General features: G+C 36.7%; 1 protein-coding gene across 7 annotated transcripts in view; it reads left to right on the top strand.

The window, feature by feature from the left end:
- The window catches only part of ALCAM (activated leukocyte cell adhesion molecule), a 211,844-nt gene extending 202,466 nt beyond the window's left edge, over positions 1 to 9,378 (top strand). For all 7 annotated transcript variants that reach the window (XM_059164259.1, XM_059164260.1, XM_059164257.1 and 4 more), the window contains 2 exons: positions 5,327 to 5,442; positions 6,924 to 9,378. In XM_059164259.1, the coding sequence (XP_059020242.1) occupies positions 5,327 to 5,414 (88 nt within the window). In that variant the 3' untranslated portion in view covers positions 5,415 to 5,442; positions 6,924 to 9,378. The remainder of the gene's footprint in view (positions 1 to 5,326; positions 5,443 to 6,923) is intronic.
- The last annotated feature ends 4,010 nt before the right edge of the window (positions 9,379 to 13,388 follow it).

Here is a 13,388-nt window from a genome sequence, read left to right as displayed (position 1 = left end):
AGTTTATTCTTTATTTTTCTGAGAGTTTATAATTGTTATAAATGTAAGGATTAACAAGTGTTTTTTTTTTTTTTTGATTAATGGTACCAGAGCATCTACTAGTCCATACTTTATTTCAAAGTTGTGAAATCATTATGTCCTCAACCTTAACATAACTTTTTTCTTGTCATATGGTACAAAGAAAGTTGAAAAAAATCAAAATTACAAAATTGATTTGTTACATTGCTAAATTTTTAAATTTAAAAACCTAAAAAATTTTCCTTTTTAGAATATGCATATAGAATATTGACCTTTTTATGTCATTCTAACTAGTGGCTCCAAACAAGTTGGAATTTTCACGTTAAAGGCAAAGAACAGTGGTTAATGAAATGCGTTTGAAAGAAGAAAGAGCAAGAGAGAGAGATAGTTGGGGCGCCCGGGTGGCTCAGTTGTTAAGCATCTGCCTCGGCTCAGGTCATGATCCTAGGGTCCTGGGATCGAGCCCCTCATTGGGCTCCCTGCTCAGAGAGAAGCCTGCCTCCCTCTCTCCCACCCCCCTGCTTGTATTCCCTCTCTCGCTGTGTCTCTCTCAGTCAAATAAATAAATAAAATCTTTTAAAAAAGAGAGATAGTGAAAGGAAAAGTCTAGAGACGGAGGAAAAATCAGAGAGGTGAGAGAAGGCAAGGAGAATAAAAGGAAAAGAGAGAAGATGCTTTGAGACTCATGTGGCTTCCCTTGATGATCACGATAGCTTACTGATTTATAAAAACACGTATTTCTGGATATTTATTAGAATATATAAGTATTTATTAGAATACGTAGTTAGAAGCTATTAGAATAATCAAGGTATGTGATTCTGTATATAATTATTCAGTTTTATTGGAAATGACTGGACTAAGGAATCACTCAAGTACGGTCATTTCAACATAGTATTCTCTATTTTACCTTCTGTAAAAAAGCAGCTGGGTATGTATGGACTTTATATTGGTGAACACTAGTATCATAAGGAAATGCATATGAGATGTAATGAGGTCAGTTAATTCAATTCAATAAAAAAAATGTCCTTTGGTTGCCTGCCATATTCAGTCAGTATATTATATGCTGTTGGTAAAATAGAAATAAAGCATAGTGTTTATTCTCAAGGAGTTTATTCTCAAGTCAAGGAGATGAAAGAGTTTGGCTACATCTTGAACTGTCGTGGGACAGATGGCTTGAGATCTGGGTGGAGACTCTCCAAAGGGAAGAGCTGGATCTTCCTGTGTAGAAGGATTAAAGAAGGGGAGACATACCAGTATCTTAATCAGAAGCCTAAGAGGGCCAAGCCTTAGGAACAGGGGTGAACCAAAGGTAGACTCTTACTAAAACTGCAACTGAGGCTTAACCTAGTTCAAGCCTATCCTGAACTGGATTGGTCCCCACCCTATCTGCTTAACAAAGGAGAAGAGAAACCTTACGTGATGGAAAATGACATTTTGTGGCATTGCTCTAGTTCATTTATATAGCTGGTGTCCTGGGAGATGAAAAGGACTAACTGTGAAAATAGTCAAGAAAATATAATCAATAATCAAGAGAAAAAGTAGACAAGCAGACCCATGCATGATTTGGACTTTGTAGTTAATAAATAGACAAGGACATTAAAGTAACTATAGATAATATATTGAATGTGGAAGAAAAGACAAAGGAGATGAATGAAAAAGAATTAAATTATGTTTCTAAATAACTTAAAATCAAATTGACATTTAGACCAGAAAAATATAGTATTAGAAAATAGGCCTCTGGTGGGTGAATTTAAAAGCAGATTGGTGGGGTGTGCAGTTGGTTAAGTGGCCGACTCTTGGTTTTGACTCAGGTCAGATCTCAGGGTCCTGGGATTGAACCCGGCGTTGGGGTCCATGTTCAGTTGGGAGTCTGCCTCTCCCTCTGTCTGCCACTCTCCTTGCTTGTGCTCTCTCTCTCTGACAAATCAGTAAATAAAATCTTTTAAAATATAAAAAAGTAAAAGCAAACTAGCCATAGCAGAACTCAAAAGAAGTAAGCTGTAATACAGATCAATAGAAAACACTTAGACTGAAGGGCAGAAAGGAAAAAAGAATAAGTAAGACACATGAGAGATAAGAAACATGGGGCACATAAGGAAGATCTAACTTATGTATAAGTAATACACTGCAAAGAACAAGAATGCCCATCACGAGTAAAATAAGGAAATAAATCATCATGTGTTTACCCAATCATAAGCTCTGTAGCAATGAGAACAAACAACCTAAAGCTACAATCAACATTGTCTGTGAAGGTCACAAACATTAGTTTGAGTTAAATGACAAGTGGACAGGAATGAATACATGTGGTATGACTCCATTTATATACAAATTAAAAGGACAGGTAAAGCTTTCTTGTGAGACTTCAGGATTGTGGTAACCATTGGAGAGGTGGTCGTGACTGGAAAGGAGCATAACGGGGGTACTTCTGCATCTGCAACTCTTCTGTTTCTTGAGCTGGGTACTGGTGACATTCAAGCATCCACTTTTTGAAAATTCATTGAATTGTATGCTTATGATAGATACATTATCTTGTATGGATGTTAGTCTTCGATCAGACTTTTTATTTTATTTAAAGATTTATTTACTTGACAGAAAGAGAGAGTGTGTGTACTCCTGAGTACGATGGGGAAGGGCAGAGGGAGAGGGAAAGAGAGAATCTGAAGCAGGCTCCACGCTGAGCATGGAGCCCAACACAGGGTTCAGTATCTTAATTCTGAGAGCACAACCTGAGCCTAAACCAAGGGTAGGACACTTAACCAACTGCACCACGTAGGCACCCCCAACGAAACCATATTTTAAAGGATTCATTTTATTTTATTTTATTTTATTCTAATGATTTTTATTTATTTATTTATTTGATAGACAAGCAGGGGAAGCTGCAGGCAGAGGGAGAAGGAGAAGCAGACACCCTGCTGCACAGAGAGCCCAATGTTGGGGTCTATCCCAGGACCCTGGGCTCGTGACCTGAGCCAAAGGCAACCACTTTAACTGACCGAGCCACCCAGGCACCTCCAAAGGATTCACAGATTTATTTTAAAAAGAAAATGATTCATAGATTCATAGAAAGTCAAAGCTCTGTAAAGAGTCCTTAGAGAACATCCTAATTCACCATCCCTCCATTTTATGGTTGAAGTTACTAAAACTTTATGTTATCATTAAGTAATTTGTTAGCCAAAGAGACTAAACCTCAAATGATCTGTGATACACATAATATGATACATATAATGTAGACAGCATATGTATCTTATACTTTACATAGGAAATTATTTTCTATATATTTTATTATGTACTATATATTTTCATATAAAATATATGGGAGAGAGAGCGATGCCATCTACTTCATTCTTGCTTTTGCCTGGAAGATACTTATGATAAGGAAGGAAGTTGTCATTCACCGTGGTGTACCATTTTACTGCAAGATGGAAAATATTTATGTGATAATATGATATAAGTCAAGACATAAAATGAAACTTACAGCATGTCTTATTTACATTTTTAAATGTCTGTTGTAAAATTCTGTTACACATTTTAGCACTTAGTCATGTTGGCAGAGTTTGGACTTGCTCTCCTGCCTTATGAATGGACTTAGAAGGCTGCAGTTTAAGCTAAACTAAGAATTTTTAAATCACAAATTAAACTTGTGCTAAATATAACGAGTGTCCCAATTTAAATAAGCCATATGTCTTTATCTCACTTGTACATATATCATATACCATTACTTATCTCTTTCTAGTAAAGCTGTGATTCTTAGCAAATGAGTTAAGGAATTCTATTTCAATAATAGAAATACTTTTAGGGGGAAATTAGTAAAAAAAAAATTTTTAAATAGTAAAAATACTTTTAAGGGAAAAATGGAGTTTTCTCCTCAGCTTCCTCAACACATCTGGAGATAAATATATGTGTGTGTGTGTGTATATATATATACATATATATATATATATTAAGATAGTAATATTACTAGGGATTATATGGCAGTAATAATTAACTTGAAGTACCATATCCGGGCAGCTCCACTGACATGCGTATAACAGGGAGGAAGGCAGGGAAGGAAGGAAGGAAATGGTACACTTTTTTTTTTTTTTTAAGAGTTACTTATTTATTTTAGAGACCGACAAAGAGGGAGAGAGAATCTGAAGTAGACAGCCGAGAGTGTGGAGCCCAGTGCCGGGTCTCAATCTCGCAACTCCTAAGACCCTGAGCCAAAACCAAGTCAAGACACTTAACCGAGAGTTCCACCCAAGAACTCCAATGCATCCTTTTGCAATACAGTCAGGATTTCTCCTGAGTCATCCCCAAACCACGGGATATAGCTGATCTCAGCTTTTAAAAGATAGAACCCAGTCATGTGAAACCGTGGCACCCACTTGGGCACTGGTTTTCAAATCGTGGCTTGCTCCAGAGCCACCGGGAGGTCTTGTTAATCAGGCTGCTGGTCCTCTCCCCAGAGTTTTTGTTTTCACTGTTCTGTGGCGAGCCTCAGTTTGCACTTCCGTCCTGTCCCCAGGGGGTGCTAATACTGCCGGTCTAGGGACGCAGTTTGAGAACCACGATGTTAGAGGTGCTCTAGCTTCTGCTGCCAAAGTTCTGTCATAAACTTGCATCACTTTCTAATCTTGCGTTTGATTTATTTGATAAAACAGGGGCACCTGGGTGGCTCAGTGGGTGAAACGTCTGCCTTTGGCTCAGGTCATGAACTCGGGGTCCAGGGATCGAGTCCCACGTCAGGCTTCTTGCTCCATGGGAGCCTGCTTCCTCCCTCTCCCCCTGCTTGTGCATGCACTTTTCTTTCTTGCTTTCTCTGTCAAATAAATAAATAAATAATTTTATTTGATGAAACAATTGATAAACCAAGATATAGGACATTAGTTCAATCTGGATACATAACAGGGAATGTTAAAAGGGAAACGCCCTAATAAAACTCCCTCGGAAAAATTTTGCAGCATGTTTTTACCCAAAAGGAACATTTTGATTATTAAATGATAATTACTTCCCAGAAAGTAGAGAGAAAAATAACCCAGACAAAAACACAACGCGACCAAGTATGTATCATCTGTGTTCAGAATAATCAATTGCTTTTTCTCCTACCATATATTTAATGCAACTCTGCTACCAAGGTAATTGCACTGGAATGTGTTCTGTTCCAGTCGAGGCTCACCGCTGTGGAATTGTTCGCTATAGTGGTCTGCCTGTATTAGATGTAAAATGTTTGCTTTTCAGAGATACATTATGTGAACCCTAAAATTAAGAAGAAAAACAAGGTTAAATTCACATGTGTCAACATAATGATATTTATTTAATCTTCCTACAGGACTGCATCAAAACACGTTAACAAGGACCTTGGTAATCTGGAGGAAAACAAAAAGTTAGAAGAAAACAATCACAAAACAGAAGCCTAAGAGAGAAACTGTTCTAATTGTTGTCCAGGTGGGTAGGCTGTGTGAGGTTTCTAGAAGTAATTCCCAGGCGAATGTCACATATCCCACGAGAGAAAAGGTAAAACCTTGACATTAAGTCACTACAGAATTGCAGCTTTCAAAACAGGAGGAGAGTTCCTCCAGAGGACACTTTGTGGTAAGTCAGAAAGGTGTTCTCATTAGAATGGAATCTCAACGGTCTCCCCAACCTCCAAAAAATAACCATTATCCTCTGAATAATTAAAGTCAATCTTGAGATTGTAACATTCAATTAGCATTTTGTATTCTAAGGCCAAAAATTTTGCTGAGCGCAAAGAAGCTTAATTTTATAAATTGATATTTTGCTTGGATGAGAGCTAATTCTATTACTTCAAATTTATTTTAAAAAGCAATTAGAGTAACTTTTAAATATAAAAATTTTAATCTAGGGATTTAATACTTACAGGTGTCCGTGTATATATGCAGCCATTTCCCAGACTATTTTCCTGAGAAGCCTAACAAATTTGTGTAGACCCTTAAACACTTCTGCAGATAGTATGTATATTGTATGTGTGTTGCCATATATGTATCTACATGTGCACATATATGTATGTGTATAATGTATATATTAATGCTACATATATTGCATATATTTATATGTAATAGCTATATGAGTATTATTTTTAAAGACAGTCTGAGAAAGAAGTCTTCCATGGTATTGCCACTTGGATTTTGAGCTTTTCATTTTTATTTATGTTCTCTTGAGCCAACCAAAAAGAGAAGCCATTTGAACAAATGATTTTGTGTGTCTTTGAGAATAACTGTTGCTGTAGCTTGCTCCTTTGATGTAAAAATCCCCAACAACCACAGTGAAACTTTGGTTCATTATAAGTAAAGCACAAGTAACGATTTGAGTGGGTCACCCAAGGGAGGAAGTATGGGAAAGAATTATAATTGGAAGGATGCACACAGGAAAAAAAAAAAGAAAAGAAAAGAATAATTGCAATAAGAAATTTTTTAAATCTGAAAACCAGGACCTCAAATGGATTGGGTGAAAGAAGTAAGAATTTGGTTCCTTCCCCTCATCCTGCTGTCCATTGGAGGCCAAGTAGGCAACATCCCTGCCTGATTTTTTTTTTTTTCCTGCCTCTGTAGAGTTTATTCCTCAGTCCTTTTTAAACATAGATTTTGCCTTCTATTTTCTTCAAAATTAGATAGAGTGAATTTTCAAAGAAAAATTAAGCTTAAAGACAAAACCTACAGAATGAAATATTTTCCTGAAAAACCCTCTAATCTTCATATGAATTCAGCAATTTTCACAAAAATAAAGACGCTCAGCAACTCCAAAAAATTATCTGTAGAAGAGCTACAACAATGCCTGAGACTACAGATGGGTTTATGAAAGGCTCCTGTAACATAATTTCTAACACTTTTAGTACAAAGCATCTGTTGATGGTGAAAAATGATCACTATGGTAACTTAACTAAATTGTGTTTTTTTTCATCATTTCAGAGAAAAAAACTATATAGACCAATTGAAGCATGAACGTGGATTGTATTTAATACATATACAAAGACATTGACAGCAATTCATGGTTCAAGTATTAAGCAGTTCATTCTACCAAGCTGTCACAGGATTTTAGAGAATTATCTCAAGTAAAACAATGAAATGAAATTACAAACAAAAACAAGTTTTGGCAGCCATGATAATAGGTCATATATTGTGTTTGGTTTGATTTTTTTTTTCTGTAAATGTCTGCACTGAGGATTTCTTTTTGGTTTGCCTTTTATGTAAATTTTTTACGTAGCTATTTTTATACACTGTAAGCTTTGTTCTGGGAGTTGCTGTTAATCTGATGTATAATGTAATGTTTTTATTTCAATTGTTTATATGGGTAATCTGAGCAGGTACATTTCTGATTCTGATTGCTATCGGTAATGCCCCCAAATTTTCTCGCAAGCACCTAAATCCCAAAGGTGGCAGCTTGCGAAGACTGGGGACGCACACATTGTTCTATTCGAAAGCTGTGATTTATTATCACAAGGGAGGGAGAGGCAGAGTCAGCCTGATAAGCTGCAGATGAATTGATTCTGCGCATGCGCCACCCGGTGACTCTTGGAAGTAAGTCACACATGCATATGGACACAGATACGCAGTAATGGTACTCCCAAACTGACAATTTTGCCTATTCTAAACAAGACATAACACAGAATTTGGGTAGCACTTACCTTTAGAGACACCTGCTAATAAATTATTTTCTGTCAAAAGAAAAAAAAAAAAAACAATGTGTGAGAGACCATTTGGAAAAATCATGGAGAACATTCCCATTTTCACAGATCACAATGTAAATCACTAATTAAAAATTGGTGTTAAATCCTTTGGGTTATCCACTGCCTTAAAATTATACCTATTTCCTTTAAAAAAGATATCAGTCAGAATTGGAGATTTTTAACAGTGGTCATTATCAAAGCTGTGTTATTTTCCACAGAATATAGAATATATATTTTTTTCGTGTGTGTTTTTGTTAACTACGCTACAGATACTGAATGCACCTTGAGATAATTTAGTGTTTTTAACTGGTACATAATTTATCAAGCAGTACATGAAAGTGTAATAATAAAATGTCTATGTATCTTTAGTTACATTCAAATTTGTAACTTTATAAACATGTTTTATGCTTGAGGAACTTTTTAGGGTGGTAGTATAAATTGGAAACTTTTTGAAGTAGACTGGATAAAGGCCAATAGCTACTTGTGACTAGACTTTTAAACTTTGCTCTTTCAGGCAGAAGCCTGGTTTCTGGGAGAACTCTGCACAGCCATTTTTGTCCCAGGATTTACATAACTTTACAGGGGAAAAAAAAAATGAACATCAGATTTCTAGGTAAAAAACTATTCTTTCGGAGGAAAAGGAAAACTGGTGTTTGTTTTTTTAGACTGATGGGATACAAAATTATGAAGGCAATTAAAATAAATAGAAGATAAAGTCAGAAGGAGATTGGGAATAATATTTGGCCACTTCTGCATTATTTAGAAACACATGTTAATTGTACATTTAGTAAACTGTTTATTGTTCTGAGCAGTAGTGACTCAGTTTAATAAAAACTTCCTGTAGTGCATTGATATGGATTAAATACATAAAATACCCTATTAGACTCAATGCTGTATAAAATATTATGGGGGAAAAGAAAATATGTTACTTTGCCTCTAAACTTAGATTTATTAAAGTTTTATTTGGCAGGAAAAAAATTGAAACTTGGTCAATATTTAAACCAAAGTGAAAGGGGAAAAACCAAAGGTATTTGTTCTGCATGGCTCAGCCATTCTGTTATCTCTGTAAATACTGTGATTTCTTTTTTTTTTTCTTTTCTCTTTAGAATTTTGTTAAAGAAATTCTAAAATTTTTAAACACCTGCTTTCCACAATAAACCATGAACACTAAAATGAAGTTACTTCCCTTTAAATATTTTTTCTTTTTTCTTTTGGTGTGGGAGATCAAAGATTCAAAGTCTAACTCCTAAGATATATTTACAGAAAGAAGCAATGTCACAACAGAGAGGGTAATAATACAATTATTTCTTGGCTTCCACTTGCTATAGTTAACTAAGTCCAGAATCAGCTGTCAGAACCTAGAGAGCAGAACCTTCAAAACTCAGAGCTCTGGACGGAAAGCAGAAAGTTTGCCAGGGAAAAAGCGGACAACATTATCACTGTTGAATCAATGCCTGAATAAAAAGCGGTTTATTTACGTAATGGCAGCCGGACGCACATCGAGGCTGGGAAGGAAGACAATGCACAATCCACAACTTCTGAGGTTGCATCTCTCCAGCTTAACTCTTTGGCAACAAGGAGACAGGTTTTGCCAGTTCAAGTTTCACTTCCTATCTGTGATTACAGGAATTGTATGTGGAAATGGATTAACATACCCGTCTATGCCTAAAAGATAATAAAAATGAAATACGTCTTCACATCTCTCTCATAGTCGTCTTCTTTTTGTCTAAACTAGGCTGTCTATGTGTAGAAAGCCGTTGTCTTTATTAAAGAGGGGCCAAAACTCACTGTGACTCTTCATAGCTCCGGACAGGGAATGCAGCAAAATAAAATCACCCGCGCCTTCCTATTATGTCAGGCGGACCCCCTTATCTTAAATAGGCAGACCCCCTTATCTAGATTTCAACAGTGATTGGTTCTGTAATGTGTGTGTTTCTGTCTTCAGTGGTAGGAGTGTACTTTCGTGGGTTTCACATGTGGCTGTCCTAGAAACTTAATTAAGAGGACACTCCTATTTCTTCACTTCCACCATTAACACACCATTCAGCTTGCCCTTTGGAATTACCTAGGCATGAACTTTCATAAAAATGCTTTCCCTTCAAAATAAGATAAAGCCAGCCGTGTATACCTCAGAGGAAGAGATCAATATTTATTGAGCCAATATTGTGTACTAGGGCCATCCCTACATTATCTTATTTAATCCTTAATAGTTGTAAATAGTATTAAATAGTCTCCCAGTTAATAGCTGAAAACTAAAGCTCACCTGATTCTAAAGGTCATGCTCGTCCTAGTCTACTGTAGTCCCCACATTTCTTTAATAAATGCGTCTTTTCATAAAATGCAAAATTGGGAAATACCGATGCATGAAAGGGTTATATCATCTTTAAAGAATTCTTCTCAGATGTTCAAATCATATAATAGGCCAATACATAATTTTTCAACTGTATTTGGGTGATTGGATGTTTTATTAGACATAATTATATATGTGTATGTTTAAAGCATCTGTTTAAAGGTGTTGTGACATACATTGCACATATACATGTGATGAAAGGGTCACATTACATTTTTAAGCATACACATATTTCTGTCATACACTACGTACTATGAGACAGGTGTTTTGTTCATGTCTTATTTACATGGTTTCATTTTGATCCACTCAACATCCTGCCACAGGAGGCACTGTCTCCATTTTACAGATGAAGACAAAGTAACTTTATCTGCGATCACAGTCGGGGTGGGGGGGTGGTGATTGAAGCAAGACCTATGCTCAAGTCCAAGTGCTAGTCGCTGTATTGTTTATTATCTCTATTAGAAGAACAAACCTCCCTCTGTGCTTGGGGAGGGTACCAAAAAGATAGATTTATATTAAATGACCTACTTGATTCCCTTAAGTAACGAATGTCAATCATATGTAAAGTAATATGACTGTATTTGAGAGAAGGAGGGAGAGCACAAGCTGGGGGAACTGGAGGGAGAAAGTGAGGGAGAAGCAGACTCCCCGCTGACCAGGAACCTGGGATCATGGCCCGAGCCAAAGGCAGATACTTAACCCACTAGGTCACCCAGGGGCTCCTCATAAAAAATATTTTAAAAACACATTGTATTGGGGAACTACGAAGTCAGAAAAGAAGCTCCTTTTTCCCAAGCATGCTGTCTTCACCTAGTCATCATCCTTATTGTAATCATCCTTATTGTAATCTAATTTTCTTCCCCAAATCTGTTCTTCTCTCATTTTCTCTTATAAATGCTCCTCAGATGCACAAATAGGCATTGGAGAATGAGGCCGCTGGCATACAGCACCAAAAGCAGATTCCGTTCTCCAGTTATCTATCTTGTTCCTTTTTATTAGCTAGCTCTGGAGAAGGTTTCACCTTGTGATGGCCGAGCAGCTGAATGAGAGAAAAGATGTCAGTTACTTATGTGTATGTATGTGCATGGGTGTGCACGCCTTGTGGGCTCTTTTATCCGATTTTGCTGGAAGGGAGGACATAGAATTTGCTTATCAGAAAAGGGATTTTTCTGAAGGACTACAAAATTTTTTTAAATAGCAGCTAGGCGGTTAAAATAATCATGATATTTGATGACAGGCACTCATAAGTGTAACAAACAGGTACAGTAGCACATAGTGCACTCAACAGTTGCAATGAAATTTGTATGAGTGAACTTAATTGTATAAAGTCTATACTACAGAGAAATAAATGAGGGTCTCGACATCACAGAGACTTGAAATAAATTAGTAGATTCTTTGGGACAATTTGCATTATCAGAGAGCAGAAGCTGTGGTCTCCAGAAGGTATAGCATTTGATAAAATGTGCCATTAGAAGCTGGCAACAACTCAATTTGGACTATTTGTGAGATAATCAAAATGAAATCTCAACTTCTCCTGCAAATTTTTTTTTCTGATTATTTTCTCCCAGATATGTCAGGATAAATTGAGCTTCAATTAGCAATTTAAATTGATGGTTTGATTCATATACCACCTGAGATGTTCATTTCCACAGAAATAATACTTACAATTTGCACAGTCCTATATGTTCTTTGAATTCTCATCAGTAAGAAAACCACATTATTAGTGAAATAAGATGTAGTTACTGCTTGGAAATTGATTCACAGCACTCTCCTTGGAATGGCTCGTTAAGGAAATGGAATATTTCTGTTAAGGAGAGGTTTATGTCTAAATATAAGAGTCATTCCTTGGATGCTGAACTGTTACTAAAAACTCAATTTACTCAGAAAATTTTGGTTTCTACATTGTTGGCAATAACACTAAGTTACTTGTTCTTAGATTGATTAGCTTATTCATCAAAAACTTTAAAATAGTCTTTGTATCGAAAGTCAAATAGACATTACCTATTGTAGAATTTGATTCCAAGAGCATAGATTATTTTTAAAAACATTAGCAAGTTCATTTGCGGGAGTAATCTTCTGTGACTTTTCTTAATTTAGAGAGCTTTGTTTTTCCTACATAATAGTTGTGTATAAGCTATTTAAAAGATGATGGGTTTTTGGTCACATTGGCAACACCACAAGAGCAACAGATAGCCCTTACCCCATGTTCCTAACTAGTATGTTTCCAGATAAATACAATTAAATAGTTGTCAGTAGTGTCATTGTTACTCTTTCATTATTTTAGAGGGGGTGGGACAGAGGGAGAGGGAAAGAGAGGAGAATCTCAAGGAAACTCTTTGCTGAACACAGAGCTCTACAGGGTATGGGGCTCGATCTCACAACCCTGGGATCATAACCTGAACTGAAATTAAGAATAGGAGGCTTAACCAACTGAGCCACCCAGACACCCCACTCTCATTCTTTTAATTTTTCTTAAATGTAATAAAATGTAATTAAGTTTTTAAAATATTAACTATGTAGTTCACAGTTAACACCACGGAACTCATTATATTTTTTCTTGTCCTGATGGTAATGCAATGTGTGCAATCAGAGGGTTGTGCAGATTTATCGATACTAATGCTGTTGTTGTCTTTGTGGAATTTCTGCAAAATAGATGGAGTAAAATTTACATGAATCCCTTCAGTACCATTGCCCAGTGACTCTTGGCATAACACTGAAGAGAAACTGGCAGGGAGGCACTTTCTGCTGGTTCAGCTCCATTGTGTCCTACTCTTACTGTTGGAAGTAGGGTGTGTATGTAGATACAGGTTGGGGGTTGGGAAATCTGCTTCTCAATTTCTCCTTTAAAATGATTTTCCAAGCATTTGATCCCAGTAGTTGGGAGCAAAGTCAAATGGGCTTTACCAAAATAGTGTACATTACAATTTAGAAATGATGGACCAGGGGCACCTGGGTGGCTCAGTGGGTTAAGCCTCTGCCTTCGGCTCAGGGCATGGTCTCAGGGTCCTGGGATCGAGCCCCGCATCAGGCTCTTTGCTCAGCGGGGAACCTGCTACCCTCTCTCTCTCTGCCTGCTGCTCTGCCTACTTATGATCTCTGCCAATTAAATAAATATATAAATCTTTTAAAAAAGAAATGATGGACCTGACCGGAGCCTTGAAAGTTTGGAAGATTGAATGACACAGGGTGCTGTTTACTTGTGATTCGGTTCCCCAGGACTTAAGTTTTCAGAAAAAAAGCACCTATGTCAGTAATTACAACTAACTGACCTTTTGTTCAAAGATGACTTTGTGTGATGAAGCATGTCAGTCACAGTTCACACAGTCTTTGATTTTGTCCTTGGCTCATATTTTCTTC

Source organism: Mustela lutreola, chromosome 2, assembly GCF_030435805.1.
Source record: "Mustela lutreola isolate mMusLut2 chromosome 2, mMusLut2.pri, whole genome shotgun sequence".
In the NCBI taxonomy this organism is placed as follows: Eukaryota; Metazoa; Chordata; class Mammalia; order Carnivora; family Mustelidae; genus Mustela; species Mustela lutreola.
This window is presented reverse-complemented; position numbering and strand designations above follow the sequence as displayed.